This window comes from Podarcis cretensis (assembly GCF_951804945.1).
Source record: "Podarcis cretensis genome assembly, chromosome: 15".
In the NCBI taxonomy this organism is placed as follows: Eukaryota; Metazoa; Chordata; class Lepidosauria; order Squamata; family Lacertidae; genus Podarcis; species Podarcis cretensis.
The window spans coordinates 33,173,752-33,187,736 of NC_137185.1; the positions used below are offsets into that span (position 1 = coordinate 33,173,752).

General features: G+C 45.1%; 1 protein-coding gene across 1 annotated transcript in view; it reads right to left on the bottom strand.

Moving 5' to 3' along the window:
* ESAM (endothelial cell adhesion molecule) overlaps positions 1 to 13,985 on the bottom strand; it is a 99,994-nt gene that overhangs the window by 17,579 nt on the left and 68,430 nt on the right. Inside the window, exon 2 of the mRNA XM_079955141.1 lies at positions 3,979 to 4,133. Coding sequence (XP_079811267.1) covers positions 3,979 to 4,133 — 155 coding nt within the window. The remainder of the gene's footprint in view (positions 1 to 3,978; positions 4,134 to 13,985) is intronic.

Consider the following 13,985-nt stretch of genomic DNA (forward strand, 5'->3'; position numbering starts at 1 on the left):
CTCTCTGCTCCCAGCCTGATTCCTGCCTCTCCTCGTAACAGCCGGTGCTGCCGTCAGTTTCCTCGTCACCTTTTCTGCTGACTTGAACTCTTAGCAAAAACTCCCTTTGTATGTGTGGCAGAGCCTTCCCTATAACATCCAGAGAGGCAGAGGGCAAAAATTAGCAGATTGAGTCGCAGAATAAGTTTTCATCTTGGCACCATAGCAGCCGCAGTTTACAGTACTCCAATTTCTTACAAGCTCCTATTCATTTTTCTTACCAATGAACAACCCCTCTAAGAAAAAGCCCCTACCGGTTTGTATGATAATTTGCTTAAAAGTCTCAAATTTAGACAGACCGTGGCAACCTGTCCTTTTTGTCCCATGTAATGGATACATATATGTATATGAGTCCATTCCCTTATGAGAATTGGTTGGCAGGGATTTTTGTATATGGTCGTACTGTGGAAGTCGAACGGAATCTGTTCCAGAAGTCCGTTTGACTTCCAAAACGTTCAAAAACCAAAGCGTGGCTTCTGATTGGCTGCAGGAAACTCCTGCAGCCAATCAGAAGCTGCAGAGGCCCCAATGGATATTCAGCTTCCAAAAATAGTTCGCAATCCAGAACACTCACTTTTTGTTTGTGGCGTTCGGGAGCCAAAACGTTCAAGAACTAACCTGTTCGAAAACCAAGGTACCACTGTAATCGAAATGAATTGCCCCTGTTTGACTTTATTTTATTACGGTTGGTGTCATTGAAATTTATTATATTGATGGCTAGTTTATTTTGTTACCCATCTTATGAAAGGTTTTTGTTTTTGTTTTGCTTTGAAAAGCAGGATCTGAGTTTCTAAACAAAATAAAATAAGCGGGAGAGTATAAATCACTGTTAGCCAATGTGAGGTCCTCCACATGCCATTGGACTACAAATTCCATCATCACTGTCCATTCACCATGTTGGCAGAGGCTGATGAGAGTTTCATAGATTTCATAGAATTATTAAGTTGGAAGGGAGTACGAGGGTGGCGCTGTGGTCTAAACCACAGAGCCTAGGGCTGCCGATCAGAAGGTTGGTGGTTCAAATCCCCACGATGGGGTGAGCTCCCGTTGCTCGGTCCCTGCTCCTGCCAACCTAGCAGTTCAAAAGCACGTCAAAGTGCAAGTAGATAAATAGGTACCACTCTGGCGGGAAGGTAAGCGGCGTTTCCGTGTGCTGCTCTGGTTCTCCAGAAGTGGCTTAGTCATGCTGGCCACATGACCCAGAAGCTGTACGACGGCTCCCGCGGCCAATAAAGCGAGATGAGCACCGCAACCCCAGAGTCGGCCACAACTGGACCTAATGGTCAGGGGTCCCTTTACCTTTACCTTACGAGGGTCATCTAGTCCAGCCTCCTCCAATGCAGGAATCTTTTGCCCAATGTGGGGCTTGAACACATAACCCTGAGATTAAGAGTCTTGTGCTCTACCAATTGGGCTATTGGGAGTGGAAGTTCAACAATATCTGGAGGGTCATAGGTTCCCCTGCAGGGCTGAGAGCTCCCAGCAGATGCCCAACCACCCAGACTGTTGACGCCAGTTCCAGCTCTACACATATACAGCCACATGTGTGGTTGCTGGTGTTATAAGAATTTTAAGGTCTCAAATATAGAATAAATATTCATAAATGCACACATATCTAAATATAGGAGCCATGTGTCTGAAATAGTATGGGAGAGCAATCCTGAAGTCATTTTGACTCTCCTCAAATATTCCTCTGCAGTAAGGGAGGCAAATGGGGAAAGTCTTTTCATGGTCTTTTTGCTTGCAAATTCTGCCTTGAGGGCGTATTTGTGCATGATTAGGGTGAGCCTATGACCTGGATTCAGGAAAGTATTAACCATCACAAAAGAATGGCCAGGCTGCCCAAGTAATGCAATCAGTGGCCATTATCAGGTACCCAGGCAAACAGGATTTCTGCTGTGGACTGCCTCCTTCTGTGATGTATGCATGATGTTTTGGGGGGGTGGTCTTGGTCTGCAGGGTGGGCAATTTCAAAAGTCTATATAAGCCATTGTTCAGAGTTCTCCCTCCTGCGTGTTGTGAGTGGGGACCCTGTTGCAACAGTTCCTTGAATAAAGATCAGGCTTGCTAGCTGCTTTGCTCAAGGTCCCCACTGTGGAAGGACGTGTAGATCCAGAATTGGCCTCCACAGTCACTTATGGACTCATTGTTAAAACTTTGTTTATGGAAGATAATCTTACTCGGCTATGAGTGATTGCCAAATACTTTGGTTGGACTCTGTTATTTTCTCCAACCGATAGGGAGCCCACTTAAGGACTCTATACGGGTTCTGGAATACCCCATAAGGGAAAAGGAGCAGATTTTTCTTATAATACTGGGATGTAACTGTCAGGAGATGCTGCTGTCCACCCAGCCTGAGAACCCCCCTAACATGTTATTCGATGCCTAATTGGGACAGTTAAACCCCCATCTTTTTAACAGCAATTCTTGGGAGGCTATGAAGCTCTTCAAATGTCCCGAAGCTTCATCTTAATGCTAAGGGTTGTTACGTGGAGACAAGAGGCCCATTTTCTCCTACAGATTAGTTTAGGGGAAATGTATGAATCCCTGCTTGCAGAAACAGACCCTTCAAATCATCACAATTATCTCTGCACGACGCTATTTCTCGCTGACCGGATGACAGGCTGCTAAAATCCACTCAGCAAAGGAGCCCGTCAGCTAAAAATTCTCTCAACTCAAGTGGGCTTTGGACAATTTTTAGCAGCCTGTCAGCTGGTCAAAGAACCGAGCAGAGGGAAATAGGAAATGAAAACAACAGTCTCTCCCCAGTCACAGGACCAATTATAAAATAAATAAATAAAAACATTCAAGCTGTGCATAAATGAAGCTGTCATTCTGGATTGGTAAAGGCCACTTCTAGCCCAGGAAGGAATTCTGCAAATTGACTGCGCACATGCAACTTTGCTTACTGACACACTAATGATACCTTTGAGTATGAAGCTAAGCCTAGGATGGGAAACCCATAGACCAGGGTTTCCCAAACTTGGGTCTCCAGGTGCTTTTGAACTACAGTCCCCATCATCCCAGACTACTGGTCCTGCTAGCTAGGGATGATGGGAGTTGTAGTCCAAAAACACCTGGAGACCCAAGTGTGGGAAACACTGCTATAAATCTTCAGGTGTTAGATGCCCTGGTAAATCAAAGCTCACAGTCATCAAATATCTCCTTCTCACACAGTGTATATTTCATGCTTTGCCATTGCAAGGAACCCAAATTGCAACATAAACGCTACAGAGCTTTAAATCAGCAACAATTACAACAAGGAAATCCAGATTTCAAGTTTCATTTCTGGGAGGGGAAGTCAATTGTGAAAAATGGAAGTGGGGGGGGGGCAGGGGGCGGGGAACAGCCCACACTGCAAACATCAACCAAGAAAATCTTTTTAAACAGCAAAGTGACGTAGATTAATAGGGATGGAGGGGGGAGTGACCTTAATGGGAGCACTGCCATTCTGGTTAGATGCATTCTTTTGTCCTTCGCTGTATTCGTTAAAGAAACTAACTGGCAAGAATTCCCTTTTGTTTGATTTGCTCATTTATGGCCACGGGGGAGGAAGAAGAAGAAGAAGAAGAAGAAGAAGAAGAAGAAGAAGAAGAAGAAGAAGAAGAAGAATAGTAGTAGTAGTAGTAGTAGTTTGGATTTGATGTCCCGCTTTATCACTGCCCTAAGGCGTCTCAAGGCTGCTCACAATCTCCTTTCCCTTCCTCCCCCACAACAAACACTCTGTGAGGTGAGTGGGGCTGAGAGACTTCAGAGAAGTGTGACTGGCCCAAGGTCACCCAGCAGCTGCATGTGGAGGAGCGGGGAAGTGAACCCGGTCCACCATATTACGAGTCTACCGCTCTTAACCATTACACCACACTGGCTCTCAGTGAAGCCTGACACTGGGTAAGCTAGGCCAACCAGTGAGATTCCTGCCCAAGCAGAATTGGACTTTACCTGTGAATGTTTATGAGGCCTTTCAAGGTGCCAGGTGACAAAGGGCTGCTCCGTACTCTCAGGTGTATACCAAACGGGCAGGATGGCCCTCTGTCCTTGAATCACCACCACCGACTTTGCTCCAACCTGCACCTGCAGCGCACCGTAAGAAAGGCCTGCCAAGAGAAAGAGAGAGAGGTGTCAGTTGCTTCTCAGATCCTAGGATCCATCACACATCCCGTGAGTATTTAGCAGGCAAGGCCCCAGAGCAGGGGTCGGCAAGGCTTACTGCGCATGGGCCAGATCACTCCCGCAGAGATCCTCGGTGGGCCGGGCCAGTGCAGTGTGATGCCAGAAATCACGTATGTGCATGTCTGCGGCACTGGAAATCGCTTCTGCACATTTCCGAAAACCAAAGTGATTTCGGGCATCTGGGCATGCACAGAAGTGATTTCCGGAGCTGCGGAAGAGAGTCCCTGTGCCGCGCTGCATTGGTTTGTGCGGCTCAGTTTGGGGGCGGCTCATGGGCTCGTTAAGTGACCCTCATGGACCGCTTCCAGCCCATGGGCCTTAGGTTGCCGACCTCTGCCCCACAGCATCACTGCATACCTTCCAAGTGTCCCGATTTTCGAGGGACAGCCCCCAAATTACAAAAGCCATCCCGGTTTCTGATCTGAACTGTCCTAGTTTTCCCTTTTCCTCCCTGGCACATCTCACAGAACAATTAAAAGTGGTGGAGTGATCAGACCCCCTCCCCTTCCAGTCCTTTTTCAAAACAGGAGCCTTTGCTGTGGTGTGTGCATGTGCAAAAACAGAGTCCTGTTTATACGGAAAATAAAATACCTGCACCAAATGAAAGAAATGGCAAAGCTGACATACAAAGCCCTTCCTTTAATTTTGAAGGAAAATGTAACCAATCCACTTTAAATTCTTTAATTGCAATGCTTCAGCAGCCAGCAATATTTTAGAAAACACGTGGAGTGTTTATTCCTTTCTTATGTTGTTGTTGTTGTTTAGTCGTTTAGTCGTGTCCGACTCTTCGTGACCCCATGGACCAGAGAACGCCAGGCACTCCTGTCCTCCACTGCCCCCCGCAGCTTGGTCAGACTCATGCTGGTAACCTCGAAAACACTATCCAACCATCTCGTCCTCTGTCGCCCCCTTCTCCTTGTGCCCTCCATCTTTCCCAACATCAGGGTCTTCTCCAGGGAGTCTTCTCTTCTCATGAGGTGGCCAAAGTACTGGAGCCTCAGCTTCACAATCTGTCCTTTCTTATAAATGGAGCCTTATCCTGTAAGCCTTTGCATGTCTACTCAGAAGTTAGTCCCAATATATTCAATAGAGCTTAGTCCAAAAGACTGCAGCCTGACCGGAAGAATCAGAAATCAGGAAAACCAAAACTTCAATAAAAAATGGGTGGATTATAATTTATCTTAAAAACCACTGTAAACAGTTAAAATTGTTAATAGGATTGGAATAACACTTGTAGTCTAATGGTGAGTTCTGGATATAATGGAGATGTAAAAGATTTGGATTATTACAAAAGATGCAGGAGGAAATGATTAACAATAGGACCCACAAAGGGAGTCCAGGAGATTCTATGGAATCTTGTCTTTATGTTGTATGCTGGACATGTGATTGTAAAACTGTAACTTGAAAAAACAAACAAATAAATTTATTTTAAAAAAGACTGAAGCCTTGCACTGCAATACTAAGAATTTTTACTCAAAAATAAGTCCCACTGAGTTCAATATTGCTGAGTTCTATTCCTGATGCATAATAGAATGCCCTTGTTTTCACCTGAGAAATGTTGGAGGGAATGTCACTATGTAGGTCAGAGATATACACAACCCTCCCATGAAGCCATAAAGGTTGGATTAACTACGGTGATACCTCGGGTTACAAACTTAATTCATTCTGGAGGTCCATTCTTAACCTGAAACCTGAGGTGTGCTTTCACTAATGGGGCTTCCCGCCGACGCACAATTTCTGTTCTCATCCTGAGGCAAAGTACTCAACCTGAGGTACTACTTCCGGGTTAGCTGAATTTGTAACCCAAAGTGTTTGTAACCCAAAGCATTTGTAACCTGAGGTACCACTGTACCTAGTTCAGTGTTCTATAGATCAGAAGAGGAGCAATCAACATGATACCCCCCCAGATGTGGCTGGACTCAGCCCCACTCAGCATGGTTATCTGAAGCTGAAGTCTATGCTGGCTACTCCTGGATTAGAACATGCTTAGAAAAAATAATAATTGGGTAGCACAGACACAGATGTTGCTTATTTACTAACTATAGGTGATGCAGATGCCATCCCTCAAATGAAGCACCACAAGGAAAATGAAAGCTTTCCTCAGCCATTGGAAGTGAGAGTGCCAACTACCAATCCGGTTCTGAAGTTTTTATGGGCTCCTATTGAAGAGAATCCATCGCATGACTCAGTGTTGGCAATTGGTTCTTTTTCAGATAGTTCGGTGATGTTTTAATGAATTAAATGTACACCATCTGGAAATTCTGCTACCCTGCTGGCAGTGTATAAATATTCTTGTAATAAATACATTTTAAAAACCATAGGCGGTGACCAGAACTCATCAGACTCTGCCAACTTCCCATGCCTGTGCCATTTTTGTAACTGTTTCTGACATTGTATTTGGTGGTTGGAGATGCGCAAGTGGGCGTAAATCTCTTCTGTACTCCATTTGTGTTCATTATTAAATTGCACAGCTACTTAGTTATATTCCTTCGCTAAAATGACACTTGGTTTTTACTCATTCATCACTACTATTTCATTCATTTTGCTTAACCGTTGCTTTCAGTGGAAGGCAGGCCTGCCACAGCAAGAGGCAAGATAGGTAGGTGTGCTTTAGCATTTAGGGTGGTGGGTAATTTAGCCCTGAGCTTACCCAGACCTCATGTTTGTTCTCCTCTATTGTGGTTATGCGCTAAAATTAAAAGTGGAAGCAGGTGCTTCCAACAAAACACAGCTTCCCTCCTATAACTGGGAAATGTGTGGGGGTTTTTTTTATTTACTCTAGTTAATGAAACAAGCCAAGATCAGAGGAGGATTTCAGGTTCTAAATTGCCCTCACTAAGCAACTCTTAAACAAACCACAGTTCCCTGAGTTCTGATACCACAAGGAACAGAGGTTTGTTTAAAACTGGAAGCAGGGCTGTAGGATTCCCATATCATCCCTGCAACTACAAATGGGGAGAAGAGAGATGGTGAGGGAAGAGCACAGGACCTTAAGCTTATGCAAGCTCATTCATGTTGCAGTAAACCATGGTTTCCTATTATGTCTGAACCAGATTTAAAGATAATATGGTAGTGGGGTCTGAAGAGGAAAACAGCTAAATGGGAGGTGGATGAATCGGATAAGTCCTCAGTGTGCCTAGTGACCCAAATGATCCTTCCATTACAAGTGAGGCGTGTCAATGACATATTTCGCCTAACAATCTTGTTGCTATGGGTTCCAACATCAACTGCTCCATTAAAAGAGATTTTAATGGAAAGTTTTTGCTTTATGCTAGCTCTTCCAATGCAACAGACTGCCCAGTGTAATAATCCGATTTGCAGCAGTTCTTCCAAGAGAAAAATGTTCACCATTTCTGGAATGTTCCGCACATTCTTTCAGTGGAACTCCACCGGTTTAGGGAGGGAAAATGTTTGGATTGGAATATCTTGCACAACTCTGTTCTACCGTGCAGAATTTGCATGCAGCAATCCTCAGAATGGCAGGTAAAGACAGTTCAATCTGTGCAAATTAATTGGAGCACAGTTGTCGCCTCCAGACACCCAGCCTTTCTGAGGGTTGTGCTTTCCAAAACAACCCATCAAACTCACAGAGGCCATAGCAGTACTACCCTCTCTCATTAGTATTTCTATTTTGGGACTGTGAAAGCTGATTAATTAAAGAAACACACATGCTTGAAGAAGGCAACTGTTCTCTGAACTCTGAGCACAGAACATTCTTGATGCCAAAGCATTTTACATCAGCTATCGAAAAAACAACCGCATTCCAATATCCAGTCCACTCAAGAGTGGAAAGTCCTGCAAAGGGGGGACATGGGAAACTGGCCAACCACAATTGTCTTAGGCCCTGTCTGCACTATGCATTTAAAGCAGTGTCATATCACTTTAGACCACCATGAAATTTCCCCAAAGAATTCTGGGAACGGTAGTTTCCTGAGACTGCTGAGAATGGTTAGAAGATTCCTATTCCCCTCACGGATTTACAATTCCCAGGGTTACCTGGAAGAAGAATTGATTGTTAAACCACTTTGGGAATTGTAGTTCTGTGGGGAGAATGGCTGGTGCTTATGGGAGCCAGTTTGGGGCCAGGATACCCAGAAAATCACCTCCCCACCAATCGCTGCATTCGCCAGCAGATACCATCTCATTCGGATGCTTCTTCTGTATTATGTCAGAATTAGACCTTTACCATGGCGGCACCTGCCCTCTGAAACTTCCTATCTACACACATCCATGTGCACAGACTTTATTTTATATACATGAATAAAATTTGTTTTTTGCAAACCTAGCAGGTCCTCTAACTATGCTGACACATCTCTGTTGGGCATGGATAGTGTCCTTTTAGTGATTTACAGATCACTGCTGAATATGGCAAAGAGAAGGAGCAGTATCCCCCATCCCCCCCATCCTCAATTTTCTTCCACTGAAATAATAATAAGTTGCTGAATTGCAACTTATTACCAAACTTAAAACCATGGAGAGACCTGGTCTGAACAAAGACATTGGATTCTTATCTCATTATACATGACAAAGCCATTTTTCACCTTCTCACCCCTTGCTTTTTCCTGTAAGACCTATTGCAGTCGTTAAGAGTCGTCAACAGGCTCATCACAGCTATCTGCCAGTCACCCATTCCCACCACCCTTCTGAGTAATACCCCTCCCCACCTTCTCACTATATAGAAGGGTCTGGTGACTTCTGTTTCAGTGTATCTGAAGAAGTGTGCATGCACACGAAAGCTCATACCAAGAACTAACTTAGTTGGTCTTTAAGGTGCTACTGGAAGGAATTTTTTTATTTTGTTTTTTCTTCCACTGAGCATTTTGTCTGTAGCCCTGATGACCAATGACCACTGGGCAAGGAGCAAACATGAAGGGGAGATGGAAGGTGTTGTGCTGCATTCGTGTGAAGCCCTTTCCAGGCATGAAAAAAAATCCTCCTCCTCATCAGAGGTCCACTTGGGGAGCTCTTAATGTTTTAATTGTAGCAGCCCCAACCAGCATGTTCAAGAGAGAAGCTAATGGCTCCTGAAAGCGACGGGCTCGATTCTGACTGTTCCGACGGGAGCGTGGAAGCTCCAGGGCAAAACATCAGCTGAAATCGCATGCTCTTGGAACGCTCTGCATCTTCCTGACACTGCGATACCACAGAAGATGTCAGCGAGAAGAGAGAATTGCCCACGAGGTTGGGAGAATTATCATGCATCCTTCAGAAGTTGCCCATCGCCTGCTCCTCGCCTAAGTCCCAGAAATAATATGACGGCAATGTTGGTTAGCATCAGAAATGCAGTCTGTTACAAGGGGAGCTTGGTGTGCAAGAACTAGTGACCAGAAACCAGTTGTCTGATGAATTTCGATGCACCAGCAACCTTGCAATTCCCTTTACAAAATATCAGTCATGTGTGCTTTCTCTACGCATGGTCACTAATGAAGTGGGATGGGCAGGAATTTATTTATTTTTTGCAGCTTTGAGTGGAGGGCTTTCTAATCTGACATGGAAAATAACTTGAGAGCAGGGTAGGATCTACTATGAAACTAATAAAGCTTACACTTCAAGGCCCCTAATCCTGGAGGGCCCCCAGAAACGACTTTAGTCTTGCATGTATATAAGATTTCCCTAATTTACACACACACACACACACACACACACACACACACAACTCAAAAACTATAAGGCATAGGAATGTTTTATTTTATTTACACCGGTGACTTTTGACATGTCAGGTAATCCAGTACATGGGACAACCCTACTGAAGAAGGTAACAGGTAACAATGGCTACCCAGACCTTGTTGCTGGTTGCAAAGCCCCCCCCCCAAAAAAAACAGTTCAAGCTTTAGGACCACCAAAATGTAGGTCCACCTCTGGGTGGAAGGGCACTAGGACCCTGCCAGAGCCTCTGCCTTCGCCTCCATCACAAAGCCTGTCATCTTGTTTAATTGGCTTAGGCCATTCTCCGAGGGCTGCAGGTGTCAGTTTGCATTTCTTAGTGCAGAAAGTATTGATCGGATGTGTTTCCTATTCTACTTAATTCAAGAGGGTTCTGGAAGCTTCTCTGTGTGAAAGAAACCAGAAGAAGTTTCATGGTGTTGGGGTTATTCCTTCAGAGAAGCTGAGTACAGCTGGCTTAAACTGGTCACCTTATCTCTTTCTGTCAAGGTCATGCTGACTATAAAAGTAGGGCCAGAAGGAGCATGGGGGGTTTCACTTTCTCTTTCTATCTCTCTTCCTTCTGGTGTGGTGTTCTGTATATAGTATGGTTAGTGTTAAGGTTTAGACTTATAGTAAGTTATTGTAAGTTTAATTTAAATCTGCTGCAACTGGACTTCTTATGGACAGTGCCAATCCTGAATGTATTGGATTTGTGACCATTATGCTCATTTGCCTTCAGTAGCAGTAAAGCTCTGCTGGATGAAATATTAATTGCTTCTGCCTTTTTTTTTGGGGGGGGGGAATCCTGCAACGTGTTTTAAGTTAAGTGTGGTGTAGTGGTTAAGAGCAGTAGTCTCGTAATCTGGGGAACTGGGTTCGCGTCTCCGCTCCTCCACATGCAGCTGCTGGGTGACCTTGGGCTAGTCACACTTCTCTAAAGTCTCTCAGCCCCACTCATCCCACAGAGTGTTTGTTGTGGGGGAGGAAGGGAAAGGAGAATGTTAGCCGCTTTGAGACTCCTTCGGGTAGTGATAAAGCGGGATATCAAATCCAAACTCTTCTCTTCTTCTTCTTCTTCTTCTTCTTCTTCTTCTTCTTCTTCTTCTTCTTCTTCTTCTTCTTCTTCCATGACAGCAGGAAGGGCGTCAACTGTTGGCCTCACACAGGGCAGCATATTACCAAGTGTCAGGTGATGGTGTGGTTGCTCGAGAGCAAACAGGCAAGACTCTGACCTGTCTTTTCCAGGCTTTATTCTTAGTGCAAAACTATTTACAGTGAAGAGCGTCGCAAGTTCATGTCTGGCTCAGTCACTAGCAGAATCTGGGAGTGGTCGGTCCTTGTACCTCCCCCAGCATAACAGTCGCGTGACCCCCAACCTTCTCCTCCCCTCCCTGCGCCGAAGCCTACTGCGCAGCGTGGGCGCTTGCAAAGGGGTACTTCCCTCCTCTCCAGCTTGTTCAGGGTCAGTGTTGAGGCTCTCCCTAGCATCCCCTGGTTCCACCACCTCCTCTCCACTGGAGTTGGGGCTTTCCTCCTCGCCAGAGGAAGAACTGTTTCCCAAGACTTTTGGAGGTTCCCTATAATGCAACTGCCCTTCCACCTCTCACCTCCGAGCTGATGGCAGTTCCCTGACACCAAGGTACACCCCATCAGATATAGTTTCTGGTTCAGCCTAGTTCACCGTAATTTTTATATATTACATTTATAGTGCTCCATGGAGCTGCAGGCGGTGAAGAGGGGTTTCCCTCCCTCGTTTTAGCCTCACAACAACCTCACAAGGTAATCCTTGACCCTGGCCCAATGTCACCCAGTGAACTTTGGGTCTGAACAGAGAGAGGTTTGAAAAAGCGAATCCCCCAAATTGACCTGAGCTCTGGTTCAGTCTAAGTCTGTTCCTCGTATATCAGCCACGAAGGTGTCTCCTGTGCACGAGGAACAGCCAAGGTGCCATTCTTCTCCCACCCTGCTTGGTCTCCTTAAAGGATGCACCATCTGCTTTCAGACCAAAGGGATTTCCTGCTTTCCAAGGCCAAGCGTTTCAGTGGAGGATGCAAGACAATGGCAATAAGATGCCCCCGCCTTGCGTCACAGGAACGGCACGCTGACATCGGGCCCAGCCATTTCCACAGAACGCTTTGGTGAAACAAAACCCTGGAAACGCCTGAGACAACAACAGGAAGCCGCACTTAACATCCTGCTTGATAAGGCGTCTAGATGATTTACCAAACAATTCCGGCTCCTTCGCTCCTATCAGCTCCTTGCAGATTCGAATGGTATCACAATTGCAGACCTCAGCGTTAGCACCGGCCTTTTCCGTCTTCTGACATGAGATCCTCCCCTCTGCCCCTAAACAAAACAGGGGCAACCAGTGCTGGCTCTAGGATTTTGTGTGAGCCCTGAACATAGTGCCCTCAGCAAGCAGCCTTAATACAGAAAAGGTGAGGCATGCAAACTCTTAAGCTGCCTCAGATCTTCTTAGGGTTGCCATATTTTGAAGAGGAAAAAAAAAGAGGACACTATGACGACGCTCATTTTAAATACCCCTACTATATGTAGGGACGCGTGTGGCGCTGTGGGTTAAACCACAGAGCCTAAGACTTGCTAATCAGAAGGTCACAGTTCGAATCCCCGCGACCGGGTGAGCTCCCATTGCTCGGTCCCTGCTCCTGCCAACTAGCAGTTCGAAAGCACATCAAAGGGCAAGTAGATAAATAGGTACCACTCCAGCGGGAAGGTAAACGGCATTTCCGTGCACTGCTCTGGTTCACCAGAAGTGGCTTAGTCATGCTGGCCACATGCCCCGGAAGCTGTACACCGGCTCCCTCGGCCAATAAAGTGAGATGAGCGCCGCAACCCCAGAGCCGGCCACGACTGGACCTAATGGTCAGGGGTCCCTTTACCTTTTTTACTATATGTAGGCTAAATAAGCTGTGATATATCACTGACGTGGGGTAGCAGAAGAGAAGAGGAAAGCAAGTCTTCGACCACCAGTTATGTTCATGTCTCATCCAGAAAGTATATCCAGAGACATTTTGGCAAATGTAAGAAATCTAGCCAGACAGAAGTTTTACCCATGAAAAAGAGGACATGTCCTGGAAAAAGAGGGCTCATGGCAACCCTATATGCGAAGTGGAAATGGTAGCATAGTTGAGGCACGAGGGCCTCTGCTGGACCAACCTTACTACCCTCTTGTGCAGACCCTGGTGAGAGATGGTCCAAATGATGTTTTAAAATCAAGGTATAAATGGATTACCTGTCCAGACTTCCTCAAGTTCCCTGCTATGCCTGAATCTCTCCAAGGTTTCGGCCGCAGAATAGTCTTTCACATCACCTTCTACCCTTCGGACTTACACTAAAACCCAACTGTTCTAAATGGACAAACCAAGGATTGAACCTGGGAACATCCACATGCAAAGCAGACATTCAACCCCTGGGCTCATCCACTGAGATTGCCATCTCTGACCCCATACCTGAGGGCCCTTGCTGTCTCAAGCAGGGCAGCTGGCAACTAGAGAGAAAGCCTGCTCTGTGGTGACTTTTCCCCTTGGAAAGATGCTCCCTATGGAATCCTGCCTGGACACCTTGTTACTACTGTCATTTAGGTACCAGGCAAAACCCTTTGCTCTCCCAGGCATTTAAGAACTGCTAATGTGAGCATTTTTATTATTATTTTTAAAGCAGAACAGTTGGATTTTAGTCTGAATGAGCTGTTGCCATTTTAGTTCCATGTTTTAATTTGCTGTGTTAGTTTTTATGACATTATTATTATTAGAATAATAAAATAAATATTATGTCTTTTCTTTTCTTACTACCCTTAAGTAATTCTTTAGCATTCATCTTTTAGTGGAGTGGAACAGGATCATCCTTTTATAAGATTGCAGGATGAGCAATATCAGTTCTTTTTATCTTCTTTGTAATGCTTTTCATGCTTATACAATTGTAAATTACTTTGCAAAAATTTAGTGAGTGACAAATGTAGAATAATCATCATCATCTAGTAGCTACCCTGGGAACAGAAATGTATGTTGAAGGTCCAGGATATAAATTCTTTATTTACATGTGTTTATATATTCTGTGAGGTTTTTCCATGAAAGGATTTTATGAAGATTTATCCTTTTTTCCCTTTACAA